This window comes from Mirounga leonina, unplaced genomic scaffold (genome assembly GCF_011800145.1).
Source record: "Mirounga leonina isolate KUSES-001 unplaced genomic scaffold, KU_Mleo_1.0 Mir_173, whole genome shotgun sequence".
NCBI classification, from domain to species: domain Eukaryota; kingdom Metazoa; phylum Chordata; class Mammalia; order Carnivora; family Phocidae; genus Mirounga; species Mirounga leonina.
The window spans coordinates 93,936,334-93,953,711 of record NW_023270447.1 but is presented as its reverse complement, the minus strand read 5'-3'; the positions used below and the strand labels follow the sequence as shown (position 1 = coordinate 93,953,711).

The following is a 17,378-nucleotide window of genomic DNA, read 5'->3' as shown; positions in this document are numbered from 1 at the left end:
GGCCCCGCCCCCGGAGGCTCCTCCCGTGGCCCCGCCCCCGGAGGCTCCTCCCGTGGCCCCGCCCCCGGAGGCTCCTCCCGTGGCCCCGCCCCTGGAGGCTCTTGGAGTCCCGCCCCCGCGGCTCACCGCCCCCCTCCCCACCCGCAGGAGCACGCATGACTTGGTGGCCATGGACGGCTGGCTGTATGCCGTGGGGGGCAACGACGGCAGCTCCAGCCTCAACTCCATCGAGAAGTACAACCCGAGGACCAACAAGTGGGTGGCCGCGTCCTGCATGTTCACGCGGCGCAGCAGTGTGGGCGTGGCGGTGCTCGAGCTGCTCAACTTCCCGCCTCCCTCCTCCCCCACGCTGTCCGTGTCGTCCACCAGCCTCTGACCCGCGGCGCGGACTGCACAGAGGCCCGGCCCCGCGGCCTCCCACATGCCTTAAGCCGCACAGGGCGGCCCCAGCGCCTCACGTGTCGGGGGCAGGGTGCTCGGCCCCCACCAGGAAAGTCCTGCCCTGTCTGTCCTTGTCTCTGCGTCGAGGCCGTCCGTTTCTGTGTTCATTTCTCAGTGTCTGTTTATGTGTGTGCCGTTTATTTACTTACTGGTTTGTTTATTTATTATTTATTGAACGATGAGCAGCGCAGCACTAACTAGTTTACACGTTTCCCCTTGAAGTGTCCTGTGTCTCTGGGACCAAGCTGCCTTCCCAGGTGTCCTCCTGCCCCACTGGGGGCACCAAGGAGCGATGGGGGTGGACACTTGCATTGCGCATGGGTCAGAGGCGAACTCAGACCTGTAGACCTGGAGGGACTGAAGGGGCAGGTACTGAGCAGCAGGCCAGGGTTAGTGGGGTGAGGGTTTTCTGAGCAGGTGCAGACCCTTCCAGCCTGGGCTTTGCACACCACCCCTACCTTGCCCAGCCAGGCACGCTCCCAAGAAGGGCATGAAGCAAGCTTCCTTCTCCTGGGCATGGTGTCTCTTCTGGATCCTGCACTGAGCTGAGCACAAGCGTGCCACAGACCCCACATAGCAATATGAGCCAACTTGAACAATAAACATGTTTCTTGGGCTCTGTGGGCTTGAGGCTGAGTGTACATCTCCACCCTTTGGGGTCTTATCTGGGGTGACCAGGAGGGCCTGGGGACAGCTGTGCAGCTGGGCTGAGGCTCTGCTTTGGCATCTGGGGGCTTTGAGGCAGCATCATCACGTCCAGGTGGGTCAGGGATGTGATGTCGTGGATGAGCACCCAACCAGGAGTGTGGTTCGCTGTCGGCCTGGTCCTGAGAGGCCCTCGTGGTCCCATCTCATCCCAGGCTCTGGAGAGAGGGGAGTGCACGTACTACCCCTACCTCACCATGATGGTCCCGGGTGCACCCAGGAGGTTTGTGGCCTCCTTCTTGGACTTTGGCCTGGGGTGAGGTTTCGGCTGAAGCAGGAGAAGTTGGGGGAGGGTCCTGGCTTCCCCTTCCCCAAAGTCATAAATTCCTGTTTTAGCAGCTGAAAGCAAGCACACACCCCCTTGCAGTCAGTGGTGACTCAGACCGTGGCATTGAGGTGGAAACAGGATGTGTACTCTCCATGGGGAGGGGTGGTATTGGGGGGAGGGAGCCCTAGGCTCACAGAGCTCCAGCCCTAGGCAACCCCAGGCAACCCCAGGCAACCCCAGCCTGAGTGCGGGCGGGCCAAGTACTCACAAACCTGGCCTTTGAGGCTCCTCCCATACAGACTGGAGGCTGAGATGGGTTTTCTTGGCTGGACCAGGGGAGAAGACTCCTCCTTCCCCACCCCCCCACCCCCCCATCCCCCAGCGACTTCAGACTGGCCTGCATGTGTGGGGGACCCAGGTCAGAGAACTGAAAGGCTTGGGCCAGGTGAGGGGCGGGGCCCTCCCAGAAAGGCTCCACCCTCGTCCGGCCCTTAGGCGTAGGGCAAGACTTCCCAGAGCTCTGCCTGGGAGGCGGGACAGGAGGCTCAGTACAGAGGGACCCAGACCTGTCGACCTGCTCAACTTGGGCCCGCCGCCACCGCCGCCCATGGGGAACAGCCACTGCGTCCCTCAGGCCCCTAGGAGGCTCCGGGCGTCCTTCTCCAGAAAGCCTTCGCTGAAGGGAAATAGGTGAGGGGGGGTGGGGAACCCAGCCTTGGTCCCTAGGTCACAGGGGTGTCCCTCAGTCTGCCTCGGGGGCCAGGCTGTGAGCTCCCCCCTTCCCTTATCCCCAGAGAGGATGGTGCAAGGAAGCTGGCTGGCCTGTTTGGCTCCGAGGCCGGTCCTGACCTGGACGCCACTGCTGACAAGATCTTCTACTACATCCCTGGGACGGTGAGCAGGCGGGTGGGCGTGTCCCAGCTCACAGCGTCGCGGTGGCGGTGGTCTCTGTGTGACTGTGTGTACCTGTCCTATCTTCACTCAGCTCAGGGTCTTCCCCTGTCAGCCTGGGTGGGAGTGAGATCCAGCACGAAGTGAGGAAGTAGACACTGCCCCGCCCTGGGGAGCTCATCTGGCCGAAAGTCTGAGCGGAGAGCGAAACTGAGAGACACTGAGTCAGTGGGGTGAGGGAGCACCCGGCAGAGGCGGGCCACAGGCGGGGCCTCCAGGAGTCTCTGCTACACCAGAGGGGGCACCATGGCCAGGCTACCCACTCAGAGCCATGCCTGGGGTGTCTGCCCGCCCCCACCCTGGACTTGGGTGCGGGACAGCATGCCCAGGCACAATCGAGGTGGACCAAGCACGTATATGTGTGTTGCTGTGGCTGCCATCGCTCTGAGAGAGTAAGGGGCTTCAGGTGAACCGTGAGCCAGCCCAGGCCTCAGGTTCTCCCGGGGGGGTCTCGGCATCCACCACTGCCTCATTCCACAGCAGCCTGCTGTGATTCCCCCCTACCAAGGCCACACAGCAAGGATGTGGCTCCCACATGCTAGGCTACCTCTGAGCTGAACACTGGCCCCTCTCACCCTGCCCAGCTCCTGAGGGGCTAAGGGTTAGCTGAGAGGGGAGAGACACCCAGCCCTTTTCCCTAACCTGGATAGCATTGGGTATGGTGGGAGGCTCTGCTATCTGCAAAAGCCCCAGAATGTGAGGGAAATGATACCCCAATATCTTACCCCAGGCCAGAGAAGGAGGAACATTTGTCACTCTGGGTCAGGGATCCCACCCTGCACTCTTCTCACACTGTTCCTTTGAGACCTAGCAACTGGTGGGGGCTTCCAGAGCCCACCTTTCCAGCTAGTTCCCATCAGGCTGGGAAGCCCAGGCCTGTCCCCTTTCCTGCCCTCTGAGGTCCCAGGGCTCCCTGCAGGCAAGTGCTGGTTTGAGAAACCATGCTGCTCCAGAGAGGTGGACAGGGCACATCTGTCCACGGTCTGGCTGGACTGCGATAGAATCCCTCCATGTGACTGTATCTCAGACCTCAACTCTGTCCAAGCCCGGGACACATCATGTGACCCTGGTGGAATCGTGTGAGATGCGGTGGCCCCGGTGGTCCTCACTTGCCAAGACATAGTAGCAGGAGAGGGGAGCAGGCCTGTTGAACCTGGGAGGGGAGGGGCGCCAGGGGAGGAGCCACTTCTTAGGCCCTGCCCTATGGTGGGTTCTGCACCTACAAATGAGCCAGCCCTGCCAAGGCTCTAGGCTGACTCCTCCCTAAGCCCTAAGGCTGAGCCTGGGCCACAGGAACAGCTACATGGCCCTTCCTGTTCATGGCCTATTTTTCATGGGTCCCATCCCCAAGTTGTTCCCCACACTGGGTGTGGGTACAGGAGGCCCCACCCAGAGGCAGGGAAGCCTCACATTCCTGGGCTTGCCCAAGGGGCAGCTTAGCTTGGCCAGGGCTCAGCAGCCCTCAAGGCAGCCCCTGCCAGCACCCAAGTGGAGCATGGCCCCTCCCCAACTCACCCCTGAGCCCCTAGACCTCAGCCCTTCTAGCCAGGATGTCAGGTCAGTACCCATCCCTATCTGACTTCCAATCTGATGATCAAGGCCCTGATTAGAGAGGATTCTCTGTGTGGCAAGATTGGCTAAGTGTTTGTGGGCCCCAACACTCCCTCCCCTCAGCAGACAAGCATCGAACCCCCAGCACATCTCAGGCCTGGCCTACTTCTGGGGATACAGCAGTGGGCAAAACAGACAAAGACCCTGTTCTCTTGGTGTTCCCATCTCCGTGACAGAACCAGGTGATAAGACAGGTAAAAGATACGATAAGCCAGAAGTGGCTAGTGTTGAGAAAAATAAAGGAAGAAAGGTGTGCAGAGGGGTCAGGGAAGGCTACAATGTTAGGTTATCCGGACAGGACCTCACGGAGAAGGTGACATCCGAGCCATGTCCTGATGGTGAGAAGAGAATGGGACTGAGTGGTGTGGGCAGAGGGAATGAGTATAGAGGCCCCAAGGCAGCCTGTGCCTGATGTGGGCAAAGAGGACTGGGCGGGGGGCAGATCAAAGAGGACCCCTGGGGCCATTGCCAGGACCTCAGTCTTCTCTGTGGGTGAGGTTAAGGGGCCTGCTGCCGTGTGCTGACACAATCAACATTCGCTCTCAAGGGCTGATGTGATGCATCTCTTTCCAGCTCCCCACTAACTGACGTGCTGGTAGCTTGAAATGGGCCCTGGTGGGAATATTAACATGGAAACCCCCCCACACACACCCTGTGGAACCAGGTATTAAACACAGCCGACACTAGAGGCATGGGAGAGCTTTGAGCATCATCTCCCTCAGACACCCAAAAACCCTTCTGACCAACAAGTCTTGGGAGGCTGAATAATCAAAACGCAGGTGCACAGGAGATATCAAAAATACGGGTCGAATGTCCATTGAGTTAAGACTTCGCCACCTCTACACTAGATTATGTAATGTTATGACAGCTCATATGTGTATGCTGCCACCATTTCCATATTAAGAGGCTGTGAGTGCGTATTGGGGTTCTGTACCTATGAGTGATGGTGTGGGTATGTTCCTAACCTTTGTATTATGTAACTGTGGGTGTGTGTATGGGTGGGGCAGCTGGCCCCAGGTCAGACGCCCCCCTCCCTGAGCTCTGCTCCCCACAGGACATCCGGGGCCTGGAGAGCCAGCGAGAAAACCTAGAGCAGCCGTTCCTGAGTGTGTTCAAGAAGGGGCGGCGGAGGGTGCCTGTGAGGAATCTGGGCAAGGTTGTACACTATGCCAAGGTCCAGCTACGATTCCAGCATAGCCAGGTGGGGCCAGGCTGGGCCGAGTCGGGGGGTGTGTGGGTACCAGCCTGGGGCCTGGCCCCCAGCCCCTCAGACCAGCAGCCCTGCTTTCCCCCAGGACATCAGCAACTGCTATCTGGAGCTGTTCCCCTCCTACCTCTACTTCCAGGCCCATGGTTCCAAAGGACTCACCTTCCAGGTGAAGGGAAATGGGCAAAGGGAGGAGTCTAGGGGTAGAAGGAGAGAGCAGCCTCTTGGGAGGTGGGTATCCATGTCTCACTAGGGGTCCCCCAGCCCTCCCCTTCCCCCATGTGCTCTGGCAGGGGCTGTTACCACTGATGGAGCTGAGTGTCTGCCCGCTTGAGGGGTCCAGAGAGCATGCCTTCCAGATCACAGGTGTGTGGGGGGCATGAGTGGACTTGGCCCCCAGGAGGGGCCTCAGCTGGGGCTGCTCAGCGGCCTTGGCCTTGGGCTGAGCTTCAGAACCCTGGAGGGACCCTGGCTTTTCCTCCAGTGGGCACAGGAGCTTTTGCCAAGCTGGGGTGCAGGACGGTGGGCAGGAGACCTCCAGAGCTGTGAATGCGGCCCTGTTAGTGGCCGATGGTCCCAGATGGTGCCACAGGGTCCTCCTGTCCCGGGCCCCGGGGTGCCCATGGAACCCTTGGGTGGGGCCTTTCCTGTGGGCTGAGGCCCAGCCCACTCCACCCCTCTACCCCCAGGCCCGCTGCCTGCTCCCCTTCATGTGCTCTGCCCCAGCCAGGCTGAGCTGGGCCTCTGGCTGTACCACCTGGAAAAGCAGATAGCCCTCATGGGAGGGCTGCAACATTGCCACTCAGCACCCCCACAGGTCAGTCCTGGGAACCCCCACACCCCCTTCCCGTGCCCCTGTGCCAACACCCTCCGCTGCCCCTGACCCCCCTTCACCAGGGCCCCCCTGAGGACGAGCTGCCCTGGACCCTGCAGCGCAGGCTGACCCGGCTACGAAAGTCATTAGGGCATCAAATGGTGGGCAGCGCCGTCTGTGCCTCGAGGGTCAAGCTGCAGCATCTGCCCTCACAGGTGCGTGGGGCGGGGGGTGGGCAGTACCCAGGGGTGAGAGGAGATGGGGCCATGGGAGTGAGGACATGGGGGCACAGGGTGGGTGGGAGGAGATGGAGGGGTGAGGACACGGAGGAGGGGTGAGGAGATAGGGAAGGGGGGTGAGAACATAGGGGCACAGGGTGGGTGGGAGGAGATGGAGGGGTGAGGACACGGAGGAGGGGTGAGGAGATAGATAGGGAAGGGGGGTGAGAACATAGGGGCACAGGGTGGGTGGGAGGAGATGGAGGGGTGAGGACACGGAGGAGGGGTGAGGAGATGAGGGAGGGGTTCAGGAGGCAAGTGGGGGCCAGGCCCTCACACACACTAGTCGAGCCCCCACTCTGCCCTTTGACCCCCTCACAGGAGCAATGGGACCGGCTCCTGGTCCTGTATCCAACATCCCTGGCTATCTTCTCCGAAGAAGCAGATGGGCTTTGCTTTAAGGTGGGTCCCTCCCCACTGTGGGCCCGCCCGGGAACCGCCCTGTGTGTGGGGGTGGGAGAGGGCAGCGGCTCAGGAGGAACCTGTATTTCGGGGCCTGTTGAGACAGAGTGTGCTGGCCCCACCCACCCGGCCTGCTGCCCTGGTCAGTCTGGTCTCAGCTGTGATGTGGCCAAGGAGGGGTCCCTGCATAAATATCGCTTATCATCCTAGAGGGTCCTCCACCCTCAGCAGGACCATCACCTGGGGCAGGTGGCATGGGGGCAGGACCACTCCTGGGAGACACTCTTGTGCTGGGCCTATACCTCTGAGTGGACATTTTCCTGGCGCCTGAGGGGCGTGTGTGTGTGTGTGTATGCGTGTGTAGGAGCGTCCTCTGGGGCTGGAGTGTGTCTGTTGTGTGCATCACAGTAACTTTCTACTCTGGGGGTGATCATGGCCTTCAGTCGCTGAGAAAAATGCAGGAGTCTTCCGCATAACTCCGTCCCAACCTACCCCCAGTCTTAGTAGGTGACCCAGGGGACCGGTCCCCAGAGGCATCCATCTGTGCCTGCCATTGGCTGATGAAGGCCCCACCCAGAGCCCAGGGGTAAAGAGATCCCTCAGGACAGACAGGGAGCGCCGGCCCCCCTCAGGGATGTCAGCCTCAGCCCTGTCTCGCCCCCTGCCTTGCCCTCTGCCTGCCGTCTGGAGGCCCAGCCCAGCTCTGGAGGGTGAGACAGAAGTATGGGCCCAGGCAGAGGCACAGGGTTTTGCCCCCAGACTCAGGCCCCATCTTCCATCACTGCCCCCACAGGGGGAGCTCCCACTCAGCGCCATCCGCATCAACCTGGAGGAGAAGGAGAAGCAGATCCGTTCTTTCCTGATCGAAGGTGGGCAGAGGCCTGGCCTGGGCGGGGGGGGGGCATGAGCCTGGTGGGTGCCCCAGCTCTTCAGTGGGGCCTTGCAGGGGGCTTTCTGCTTGCCAGGCCCCCTCACGGTGTCTGTGTGCTAGGCCGCTTCATCAACACTATCCGTGTGGTGTGTGCGAGCTACGAGGACTACAGCCATTGGTTACTGTGTCTGCAGACCATCTCGCCCAGGGATGGAGCCGCCCCTCTGGCGGGCCCTGAGAGCTTCGCAGGCCCACGGGTGTCCACACAGGTGAGGGGTCAGCAGGGGGAGAGGCTGCCCCCACATCTCACGTCTGGGCAGAAGGGTAGGTCTAGGGTAGGGGCCCTGCTCTCTGTCTCACCTCCTCGCTCCCTGCCCCCTGCTGTCCAGGTCATGGGTGGTGGCCGAGGCTCACTCTCCTCAGATGGACAAACAAGCTGGGACTCCCCCTCCACCCACACCAGCCCCTCTGTCCCTGAGTCCTCAGTGCCATCCACCACCCGCTGCCCTGCCCAGGCTGTACCTGTGAGTATCAGGGGCTGGGGAGGGACAAACAGAAGAAAAGGGCAGGAGGTCATGAGGACAACCTGCCTGGGTCCCCATGGCACTCCATCCCAGGCAGGACCTGGAGGGAACTGTGTGCAGCCTCAGAGGACTGAGTGGGTGAGGGCCCTTGGGAACCTTCTGAAAGGTCTTTGGTCCCCACAGGACCAGGCCAACCCGGGCTGCACCAGCGTCAGCAGGCAGAGGGCAGAACTGAGATGGAGCAGCATCAGCCAGTCACCCAGGAGTAAGGCCCGGGGTGAGGGGCCCAGCCTGGCCACCTCGTTGTACTTGGACCTGACCAAGGTGGGCCCAGGACACTGACCCAGTTCTCCCTCCCACCCTCCACCTCCCTGGCCTCCATCTCTCAGGCCCAGGTTGTCCTGGAGCCCACCTAGAGGCCTTCTTGCACAGAGAAGGGAGAACTCAGGCCACCTCCAGCTCCAGGAAACCTGTCTCTTCTGCCTCTTGCCTGCAGCTGAGCAGGCAGAGCCTAGAGGACAACCCTGAGGCCCCAGACCACCCTCTGAAGACCCCACACTCCCCACTCTATGCTGATCCCTACACACCACCTGCTACCTCCTACCACAAGATCACAGACGTCCAGGGCCTGGATGAGGTCAGTTCCCTGTGGGTGACAGAAAGGGCTAGATGTGTCCACAGCCTGAGGTGTGCTCAGGTCATGATGAGTGGCCAAGGGGTTCTGGGGGCAGGGATCCCTCAGCTCCATGGAGGTTCTGGTCCAGGGCCTCAGGTCCCCATCCCTTTCCTGGCAGTTCCTCAGCGCAATGCAGAGCTCACTTGGACCTGAGTCCTCGAGCCCCTTCCCCTCGGTCCCTGTGTCTGTGCCTGTCTCTGACCCCAGCTCTGGACTCTCTGGTCCCCACTTGCTCTCCAAGAAGGGAGCCCTGCAGCCCAGAGCCTCTCAGCGGCACCGAGGCTCCATCAAGGGCCGGGGGCCACCACCCCCAGACTCCCCTCAGCATGTGAGTAGCAGCCCCCACCCCTGCCAGGTAAAGGGTTCTGTGGAGAGGTGGAGGTAGTGTGGGGGCTCTGGGACCCTGGGGGAGCAGGAGAGATGGAAACAGGAAGATAGGGTGAGCTGAGACCAAAGACAGGAAGCAGTGCTGGGGAGGGGTGGGGCAGGTAGAGGCAGGAAGGGAAGATCCACAACCAGGAGGAAAAAGTAGGGCTAGGATCTGGCAGCTTGGTGGGCTGGTCTCCAAGCCTCCTCCCCCAGGGCTCAAGTCTCAGACTTGTGGTTGGGGTCCCCAGGTCTCCCCAGCGAGGAAGGTCTCACCTGACCCCCTGCCACCTCCCTCAGGTGAGTGAGGGCCCTTGCCTCTTTCTGAGGGGAGTTCTGTGTATTGCTTCCTGAAGGCACATGCATCTTTGTCCTCCCCACCAGGTGGTCATCCCCCCAAGAGCTCTGGCAACATCTGGGACAAGGCTTCATCTCCCTCCCACAAGCGGTGGCCCCAAGGAGGACCTGAGGCTGGGGGGGGGCTCATCCAGTGGATCTGATGGCCTCTGGGTGACTGGTTCTCAGGACCACCTGCCAGCACAGACCCTGGAGTGGGGGTTTGCAGCAGAGCCTGGGTCTTTCTTTGTGGGGCCACAGGCCGACCGGCATCCAATACTTGAACCCCATCCAGTGCTGAGTCAGTGTCTGATCCCAGCAGGGTGAAGGGTTCTCCAGAACTCTGAGTTTCCCTGGGCTCTGGAAGGGCCAGGAGGAGAGCCTGATACTGAAGATGGCCTGACAACATGGCTACACCCCAGATCAAAGCAGGCCTCATAGAGGGGCTAAATTTCATCCTTTCCTCCAGGGAAGGAATGAGGGAGGCCACTCAATGCAGGCTTTACCTGGCGGTGGGAGAACGGTGCAGGTGGGAAGGTCAGAGGACTGAGAAAGTCAGGTTAGTGAGGGTCAGAGCACGTGAGATCAGAGAGCACGAGGATAGGGAAGTCAGCAAAGTCTGAGACGTCACAAGCAGAAATAGAAGGGTATTCTGGGCAAATGTCAGTAGGCTGCAGCTGGTCAGGAGAAACTGACAAGAGACTAAACAAGAAAGAAAGAGAAGATTTTATTTGTGCTGTGTGTCCATGCATTTTCCACTCAGCATCCTGGGGACCCTGTGCCCGTGCCCACCTGGCACCGAGCCTGGTGGCCTCCACTGCTCTGCCACCACCAGCTTCCCACCCACCTTCCTGCCCCATCTCTGGCTCCTCGAAGCCTTGGGACAATCCCAAATGTCCAGTCCCTTTATGTGCCACCACCATATTCCACCTCTGCACCTCATCCAGGGTTCCCCAGAGGAGGGGCTCCAGCTTCTGCCCTACAGACCCCCACCCTGCAGGCACCTGCTCACTGAGGCAGGAGCCAAGGAGGCCTTGGCCATAGGCCCTTGGGGCTTAAGGGTCACAGAGGCCTCAGAGGCTTTCACTACCCCAGCCCACTTGTCAACAAGGCAGAGAGTTCCCGGGACACCCCCCTCCAGCCTGAAGGCCATCTAGTCTCCTCACTCTTGCCCCCTGCCCAGATTTCCAGCTGGGGCTTTCCTGCTGCTCTGACACCTTCTAGGTTCCAGAGCCTTATCCTGCCTCTCCCCTGTAACTAGATAACCCAATGAAATATAGGACACCCAGTTAAATTTGATTTCAGATAAACCACACAGAATTTAGTATAAGTACATCTCAAATACTGCATGTCTGAAATTCAACTTTCACTGGCACCCTATGTTTTTATTAGCTGATCTGGCCACCTTACTAACCAGCTCCTTGCTCAGCATCTACCCATCCACCTTCCAGAATCTCCCTCCTCCCAGGTGTGAAGCACAGTCTTGGCCTTAGCCAGTGGTTAGACCTTTGGGTGGAATCCAAGGAGCAGGACCAAGAACACTGGCTCCTTCCCAGACACCATAGAACACAGGGGTCAAAGGGCCAGACCTGAGGGCAGCACCTCGTCCTCAGCACCTGTGGCCATTTCTTTGTCCTGTGTCTTCCTGGACCAAGCCTGGGTTCTAAGAGCTGGGGCTGCGGCTGGGGCTGGGGCTGCGGCTGCGGCTGCGGCTGCGGCTGGGGCGTCCCTGCCCCGCCTGCCGGCGGAAGCAGTGGATGGCAGAGATGGTACCAATGCTGGCCAACAACACTGCAAGAGAAGCACAGAGCCTCCTGAGTGCCGGCTCCATCCCGGCCTGTTCACCACCTTCTACCCACATGGCCTGGTCCTCAAAGGGCAGAGGGAGGCCAGCAGGGCGAGGAGTGGGTCAGCAATGAGAGGAGCAAGGTCACGGGAGAAATCTTTGCTTCCCCACGCACCCCTCATCCCTGCTGGCCCAGCAGGTGAGACTGGACACCACTGGTCCTCCTGGGTACCAGCCCGCTCCTCCCCCAGGGCCCCCAAACCTGTTTTCCAGGCATCTGGGGTATGCAGGTCTGATGTTCTCATAGCCCAGGTGGCAAAGGCCACAAACACCAGGCACATGTCATCCTGGCTGAAGGTCAATGAGGTGAGAGGATCTCGGGGCTCCCCTAGGAGAGAGAAGCATGCTCTGTGCTCTGGCATTTCCACTCAGACTCATCTGTCCCAGGTATGCTGTGAGTCATCTTCCCGATGACACCTCTGTCCCAAGACCCAGGGTAGTGTGTGGCGTGGTTGAGTCAAGCTGACTTGAGCCAGTTGCCTCTGGGTACCATTCCCTGGTTTGTAAAGTATCTTCCAAGGGGAATGTGAGATGAAGTCTGTTGCGTGCCTGACCTGGGAGGCAGCAAGGCCGGAGTGGGAGCTGTCCCAGTGTCTACCATGCTAGAGGTGGGGGGGCAGGGCACTGCTGTCACCTGGGCCTGGATACAGAATGATGGTCAGTGCAGACAAATCCCTGAGTGGCTGTGGTGTCTGGCCTAGTCTGCCCCACCTGGACTATGTCCTGCGACGGCCAGGAGCTAGTCCATCCTTCCCAGGTCATCCCTAAGCACCCCCCCACCGGCTCATGGCTCGGGGTCCTAGACTGCCCCTCCGCAGCGGTCCTCCTGGCTGAACTCCCTGGACAGTATGTTCCCAGGACCTGGACAGCCCATGGGGCCCACGCGACACGCACCTGCTTGCCTGACTGCCCAACTGCACTGCTCGGCTGTGTCTGGGGTAGGCTCTGGTGGGGTACCAGGCCCCATGCCCCAGGGGGCCAAGCCGGGGGGCTCTGTGGCCTGCAGCTGGAGAAGGGCAGCCAGCTCCAGCATGCCCCCCGACGAGTCCTCCCCAAGGAAGTGTTCATAGGCCTCGGGGATGGAGATGGGCACAGGGTCTCCAGGTGGAAGGGTTGGCACAGGGTCAGCCTGTGGGGGTTGGGCCACAGAGTGGCCCCCCCAGGGCCCAGACCTCTGGGCTCGACGGTCCTGGAAGAAGAATTCACACATGTCTGGCCACTGTACTTCGGCCAGAGCCTGGTCAGCTTCTGCCACCTCCTCAGCATCTTCATCTTCCTCCTCAATAGTGTCACAAAAAAAGAACTCATAGGCCTCTGGGAGGGTCACTGCAAAGCTGCTCCCGGGCCTGTGCCCCACTGAAGCAGAGGGGGAATGGGGAGGCAGGTGTTTGAGGATCCGAGGCTGGGGAGACCGGGGCCCAACTGCCATGGCGTCCCAGCCTCCAGGCCCCCCTCGGCCCCCCACTGCTGTCCTGGGGGGTGAGGGCCGGGCTGTGGCTGGTGAGGGTGGGCCTGAGGTCTCTCCTGAACCTGGCTCCTCAGGGCTGGGCACAGCCATGGAAAATCGCACTTTCTTCTTCTTGGGTGCTTGGACAGGGCCTAGTGGGGGATCCCCTGAAGGATGTCCAGCGGCACCTGCTGAAGGCTCCTCTCTGGGCTTCTCTCGGTGTCCTCCTGGAGACACAACAGGGCTCAAACATGGCTTGGCCGTTGGGGCAACCTCCACCTTCACCACGTCAGGCCCCGCCTGGGGAATGGGAGCAGGTGTTGACACATCCACGTCAGATTGGGCCTTGGAAACAAGGTGAGGCGGAACAAGTGTAGATAAATCCACCTCCTGCTTAACCACTGGGCCTAGCATAGGCAGGTCCGTGTCCAGCCTAGACTTGGAGGCAGGTGTAGACAGAGGTGTGTCAGGTTGAAGCTTGGAGGCAGGTGTAGACAGAGCTGCATCTGACTTAGCCATTGAGATATCTGGATGAGTCTCCTGGGCAGGTGTGGACACAGTGTGTAGCTCAGCTCCGGGGGTCATGCTGAGTAGGTTTGTACCTTCCTCGGTCATAGGGACAGGTGTAGACAGATCCGGATCTGTTCCTTGCCTGGTTACCTGTGCAGGGGCTCCTGCAGACTCTGGACACAGTTCATCCTGCCCGGTTCCTGCTGTCTGCTCTGCTGTGCCAGCTGAGAGACCCTTCCCCCTGGACCCAGCCAGGCCAAGGCCCTCCTTGGGCCTGACCTCAACAAGCAGCAGGGAACCCTGCTGGGTGGGAGCAGAGCCTGGGGTACGCAAGCACCCACCCCCCTTGGCTCCAGCAGCATGCCTCTTCTTTCGGCTGGGGCTGCGTGGCGGGGTTCCAGGGGGCCTCTGGGGAGCTGTGCTGCAGCCAGGAGACTCAGAGCTCTGGGGAGGCTCACCAGGTGGACTAGGGACAGGGCCCTGGGGGGCTGGCCCCTGCAGAAGCCTCTGCATCTTGTCTCTGGAAGACACTGGCCCTAGAAGGGACAAGCTCTGGCCTAGGGGGGCAGCGTCACATCTGAGGGACTGCAAAGCTTCTGACCGTGCGGACGTGCTAGGTGTCTGCTGATCAGCCCCCAGGGCCAAGACAGGCTCACGCCAAGACCTGCTGACCAGCGACCGGGTAGCTGCCTTGTCCTCCTCCTTGAAGCCAGGCCAGCCCCTCCCCCTGGACGCTGGCTGCCCCTCGAGAAGGGGTGGAGGCGCAGGAGGACTGCTGCCACTGCTGTCCCCTTGGTCAATGTCACTGGACAAGAGCTCATCCCCAGAGGCCAGGCTGGCCTGCAGGAGGCCACACTCCTCCGTTGCGGCCGAAAACTCAGCCCAGTCCTGCTCACTCAACTGGATGCTGTACTGGAAGTTTTCCATTTCAGGTCAGCAGAGGACTTCAGCAGCAGAGCTTGAGGCCAGGCGGGGTCTTCGTGGACCCAGGTCCTGGGCACCGGCCAGCATACAATTGTTGGGGTGCCCCCCACCTCCTTGGCTCGGGGGCGGCACTCCATCTGCTTCCTGAAAGAAAGCAAAACGGGGAAACCTGAAGGAAGCTGAGTGGCTGTCCGAACCGACCCCTCCTCCAAGTTAGAAAACCTGTAACTCCCACTTTCCCTATTTCCTAACTGACCCCAAATAATAACCTTGTAATGATACATTGTTACATTCCTAGAATCAAATATGGCTTAGATTAATGACGTACACTAAAAAATAGGGGTTCCTCCTGTTTGAAATTTTGTCCCCAGAGTGGTTTTCTTCACATCTTTCAGCCTTTTCTGTTCCACTGGGTCAGCTCCGCCTTCTCCAACCTTCCTCCAGAATTGCAGGCACCAAGGTAAACTTTATACAGCAAAGCCCATTTCAAGGGTCACTCACTGGGTGATGGTCAGCCCTGGTCTGTCCCAGCACGCCTCAGGTGGCAGCAGGCCATGGAGGAGGAGCAGCGTTCAGCAGGTGACCAGCCTTTGGTGATGACCTTCCACCAGCCTTGGCTGGGACAGGCTTCTGGGCTTCCACTGAGATCACCAAGGTCACACTTGTGCTGGCTAGAGCCCACTCAGGGGTCAGCAGGGAGTGCCTGGCTCTGCCCCCTGCCTAGGCAGGAGGTCACAGAGCAGAAATGAACCTCCTAACTCCCGGTGGACCACTAGGGCCATCCTCAAGGTCTCTGCCCCTCACCCAGGCCTGCCCGGCTGGCAGAGCCCCCTGCTTCTGCCTCATCTCAGTGAACAGAGGTGACCCTAACTGCTTGAGAGCAGTGTCTTGGCCTCCTATGGGAAGAGCTCTTTGGCCTTTGGTCAGCTACCACCACACCCAGGGAGGTGAGAGGTCACTCTGGCCAGGCCAGTGCTGAGATGAAGATGCCTTGAGACCAGAGCACTGTGCCCTCCTGACGCCTGAAATTTGCCCTCCTCACTGGCCCTTGGGGAATTCCCTCTGTCTGACTTTGGGACTTCTTAGGGTGGGAATGAGGGACTAACAGTGTCGTACCTGGGACCCTGTGGCCAGCCAGGGCAACAGAGCTGGGCGTCCGAGCCGCTTGTCCCAGAGCAGCATGGTGCTGGGCTCACCACGCAGGCCCCACCCCCACTGCCAAAAATACCCCATCCCTGTGGTCACATGTCTCCTGCCAGTGGTCAGGGTCCAGGACACAAATAGATGGCATTTGAGGAGCCTCCAGCTTTGTGAGGGATGCCATCCTGATCAGGTCAGATGCTGGCCAGAGAATGCTGACCTGCAATCCGTCCTGCACGGGCCTCCTTTTCCCAAGCTGAAGGCCACTGTGCACTTCATCTCTTGGCCCAGGCTGATCTTTCCTCTTAAAGCAGCCCCACCCGCTGCAAAACCTCAGGCCCTTTGCTAGCAACTCCATCTTCCATCCCCCCATCAACCGATGCCCTTCCGGGTCTTAGGGCTTTACCCTGTTACCTGTGTGGAAAATAAAGCGTTGCAGAGTGGTAAGTGGGAAATTACCATTCCAGAATGTTCCTAGAGGTCCTTTGGAGGTGGGCTGCTGCTGACTGGGGGTGGAATAGGGAAGCAAGGCTTGTACCTCTCTCCTCTGGCCTCAAAAGGCTCACTGGCCCCTTCCCTGGCAGCACTGCTGAACCTGCCAGTGGAACTCAAGGGACAAGTGGGGTCATTGAGGGCTCTTGGTGGCAGGAACCCCAAGGAGTATGGGCCTTGGGCCTCTAGAGAGGGTTGGGAGGGTTCAGGGGTGGAAAGTGGGCTACACCCCACCAGACCTCTCCTGACCTAGGCTCCTGTAGATGGGCCCAAGAGGCAGGGTGCAGCACAGAGTCTGATGGTCCAAGAAAGGGAGCCTGGTGCTGCCACCCCCAGCTGAACCAGTCACCAAGAGTAGGCAGGCAGGGATGACAGGGCCTCAGAAATGGGCCTCCAGAATAACACCTCCCATTCCAAGCCCTCGTGAGCACTTTTCCTAAAACTTGTCCATCCTGAGAGGGGGCACAAAGAGGACTCTTTTTTCACAGTTGAGCTTGGTGGGGCACGGAGAGGGTGAGTGACTTGCACACGACCACACAGCTGGCAAATGGCAGAGTTGGGTCCCAAAGCCCCTACTCTTAGCCCTTCTCCAGGCCATCCTGATCTTGGGAGGCTGATATTGCCCATCCCCATGCAGGTCCCTGTGACACCCACGCCTGTGCCTTCTAGGCTAGGGGACATGAAGAGGGAGTAGGGGAGCCAAGCAGCAAACACCAAAACAAACAGGTCAACGAGATCGTTTCTGACAGAAACATAATGTAAGAAGGGAATATTGTGGCGAGAAGGGGTGCCCTGGATGGACCAGAGACTCTTCTCTGAGAACAGGGCCTTGGAGGGCCCGAGAGGGTGGGAGACAACAAGGGCCAAGGCTGTGAGGGTGACGATGACGGAAGCAGCTTCACAAAGGATGTGAGAGGCTGGGGTGCTTTGATTCCCGGTAAACTAGTCAGCATATCACACATGCAGGAAGGGCACAAATGGGGAGCGCAGCATGTAGCTGCTGCTGGACCCCACCCGCGAAGGACCCCACCTGCTGGTGTCTGCCACCTGGCCACAGTGCACAAGCCAACCTGGCCTGTAGTGAGCTTTATACGAGTGGAATTGGACCCTAAGAACATTTTTGTTCTAGTCCCCGTAGGAGACTAGACATATTGGTTTCTGCCCTGTTCCTGGCACAGAGCTATTGAAACCCTTGTAAATTCCTAAGTGATAAGAGTACCAGGACCATCTTTTGTTCTAATGAGGCAACTCCGGGGAGGCTTTTGGATGGGGATGGTCATCAGGAAGACCAGCCATGATTAGAAGCTTGCAATTTTCAACCCCAGCCCCCCATCTTCCAGAGAGGAGAGAGGGGCTGGAAGTGGAGTTAATGGTCCATCATGCCTATGTGTTCTCCCGTGAGTCTCCTGCACTACCCACACCAAACATTTCACTTCTGTGTCCCTGACACCAGCTGGGTGTCCTACAGTTTCACTCAAGTCTGATACCATTTACCTGGAGACACAGGTGAGTGCTCAGTCCCACAGGACTGCCCCCCTTCAGATGCCAGTCACAAGCAGCAGGTCCTCA

General features: G+C 59.7%; 3 protein-coding genes across 5 annotated transcripts in view; 2 read left to right on the top strand and 1 right to left on the bottom strand.

Moving 5' to 3' along the window:
• KLHL17 (kelch like family member 17) overlaps nucleotides 1–1,058 on the top strand; it is a 6,304-nt gene extending 5,246 nt beyond the window's left edge. The window contains exon 12 of the mRNA XM_035020109.1: nucleotides 148–1,058. Coding sequence (XP_034876000.1) covers nucleotides 148–376 — 229 coding nt within the window. The 3' untranslated portion in view covers nucleotides 377–1,058. The remainder of the gene's footprint in view (nucleotides 1–147) is intronic.
• A 742-nt stretch (nucleotides 1,059–1,800) lies between these two features.
• PLEKHN1 (pleckstrin homology domain containing N1) lies at nucleotides 1,801–10,061 on the top strand. Its single transcript, XM_035020106.1, has 16 exons — nucleotides 1,801–2,104; nucleotides 2,209–2,308; nucleotides 5,031–5,177; nucleotides 5,272–5,352; nucleotides 5,477–5,549; nucleotides 5,873–6,000; nucleotides 6,081–6,212; nucleotides 6,597–6,677; nucleotides 7,471–7,546; nucleotides 7,669–7,817; nucleotides 7,938–8,072; nucleotides 8,256–8,396; nucleotides 8,569–8,709; nucleotides 8,867–9,076; nucleotides 9,366–9,414; nucleotides 9,499–10,061. Exons 1-16 carry the CDS (start codon nucleotides 2,022–2,024, stop codon nucleotides 9,612–9,614), a joined length of 1,842 nt encoding a protein of 613 aa, XP_034875997.1. The 5' UTR covers nucleotides 1,801–2,021; the 3' UTR covers nucleotides 9,615–10,061.
• Nucleotides 10,062–10,161: 100 nt separating this feature from the next.
• PERM1 (PPARGC1 and ESRR induced regulator, muscle 1) lies at nucleotides 10,162–15,424 on the bottom strand. 3 transcript variants are annotated; one of them, XM_035020105.1, is made up of 5 exons: nucleotides 15,294–15,424; nucleotides 14,679–14,818; nucleotides 12,191–14,321; nucleotides 11,499–11,624; nucleotides 10,162–11,241 (listed from the first exon to the last, which is right to left on the bottom strand). In XM_035020105.1, exons 3-5 carry the CDS (start codon nucleotides 14,178–14,180, stop codon nucleotides 11,114–11,116), a joined length of 2,244 nt encoding a protein of 747 aa, XP_034875996.1. In that variant the 5' UTR covers nucleotides 14,181–14,321; nucleotides 14,679–14,818; nucleotides 15,294–15,424; the 3' UTR covers nucleotides 10,162–11,113. The 3 variants fall into 3 exon arrangements, with proteins under 3 accessions (XP_034875996.1, XP_034875994.1, XP_034875995.1); XM_035020103.1 differs by lacking the exon at nucleotides 14,679–14,818; XM_035020104.1 differs by lacking the exons at nucleotides 14,679–14,818; nucleotides 15,294–15,424 and adding an exon at nucleotides 14,506–14,668.
• Between the last annotated feature and the right edge of the window lie 1,954 nt (nucleotides 15,425–17,378).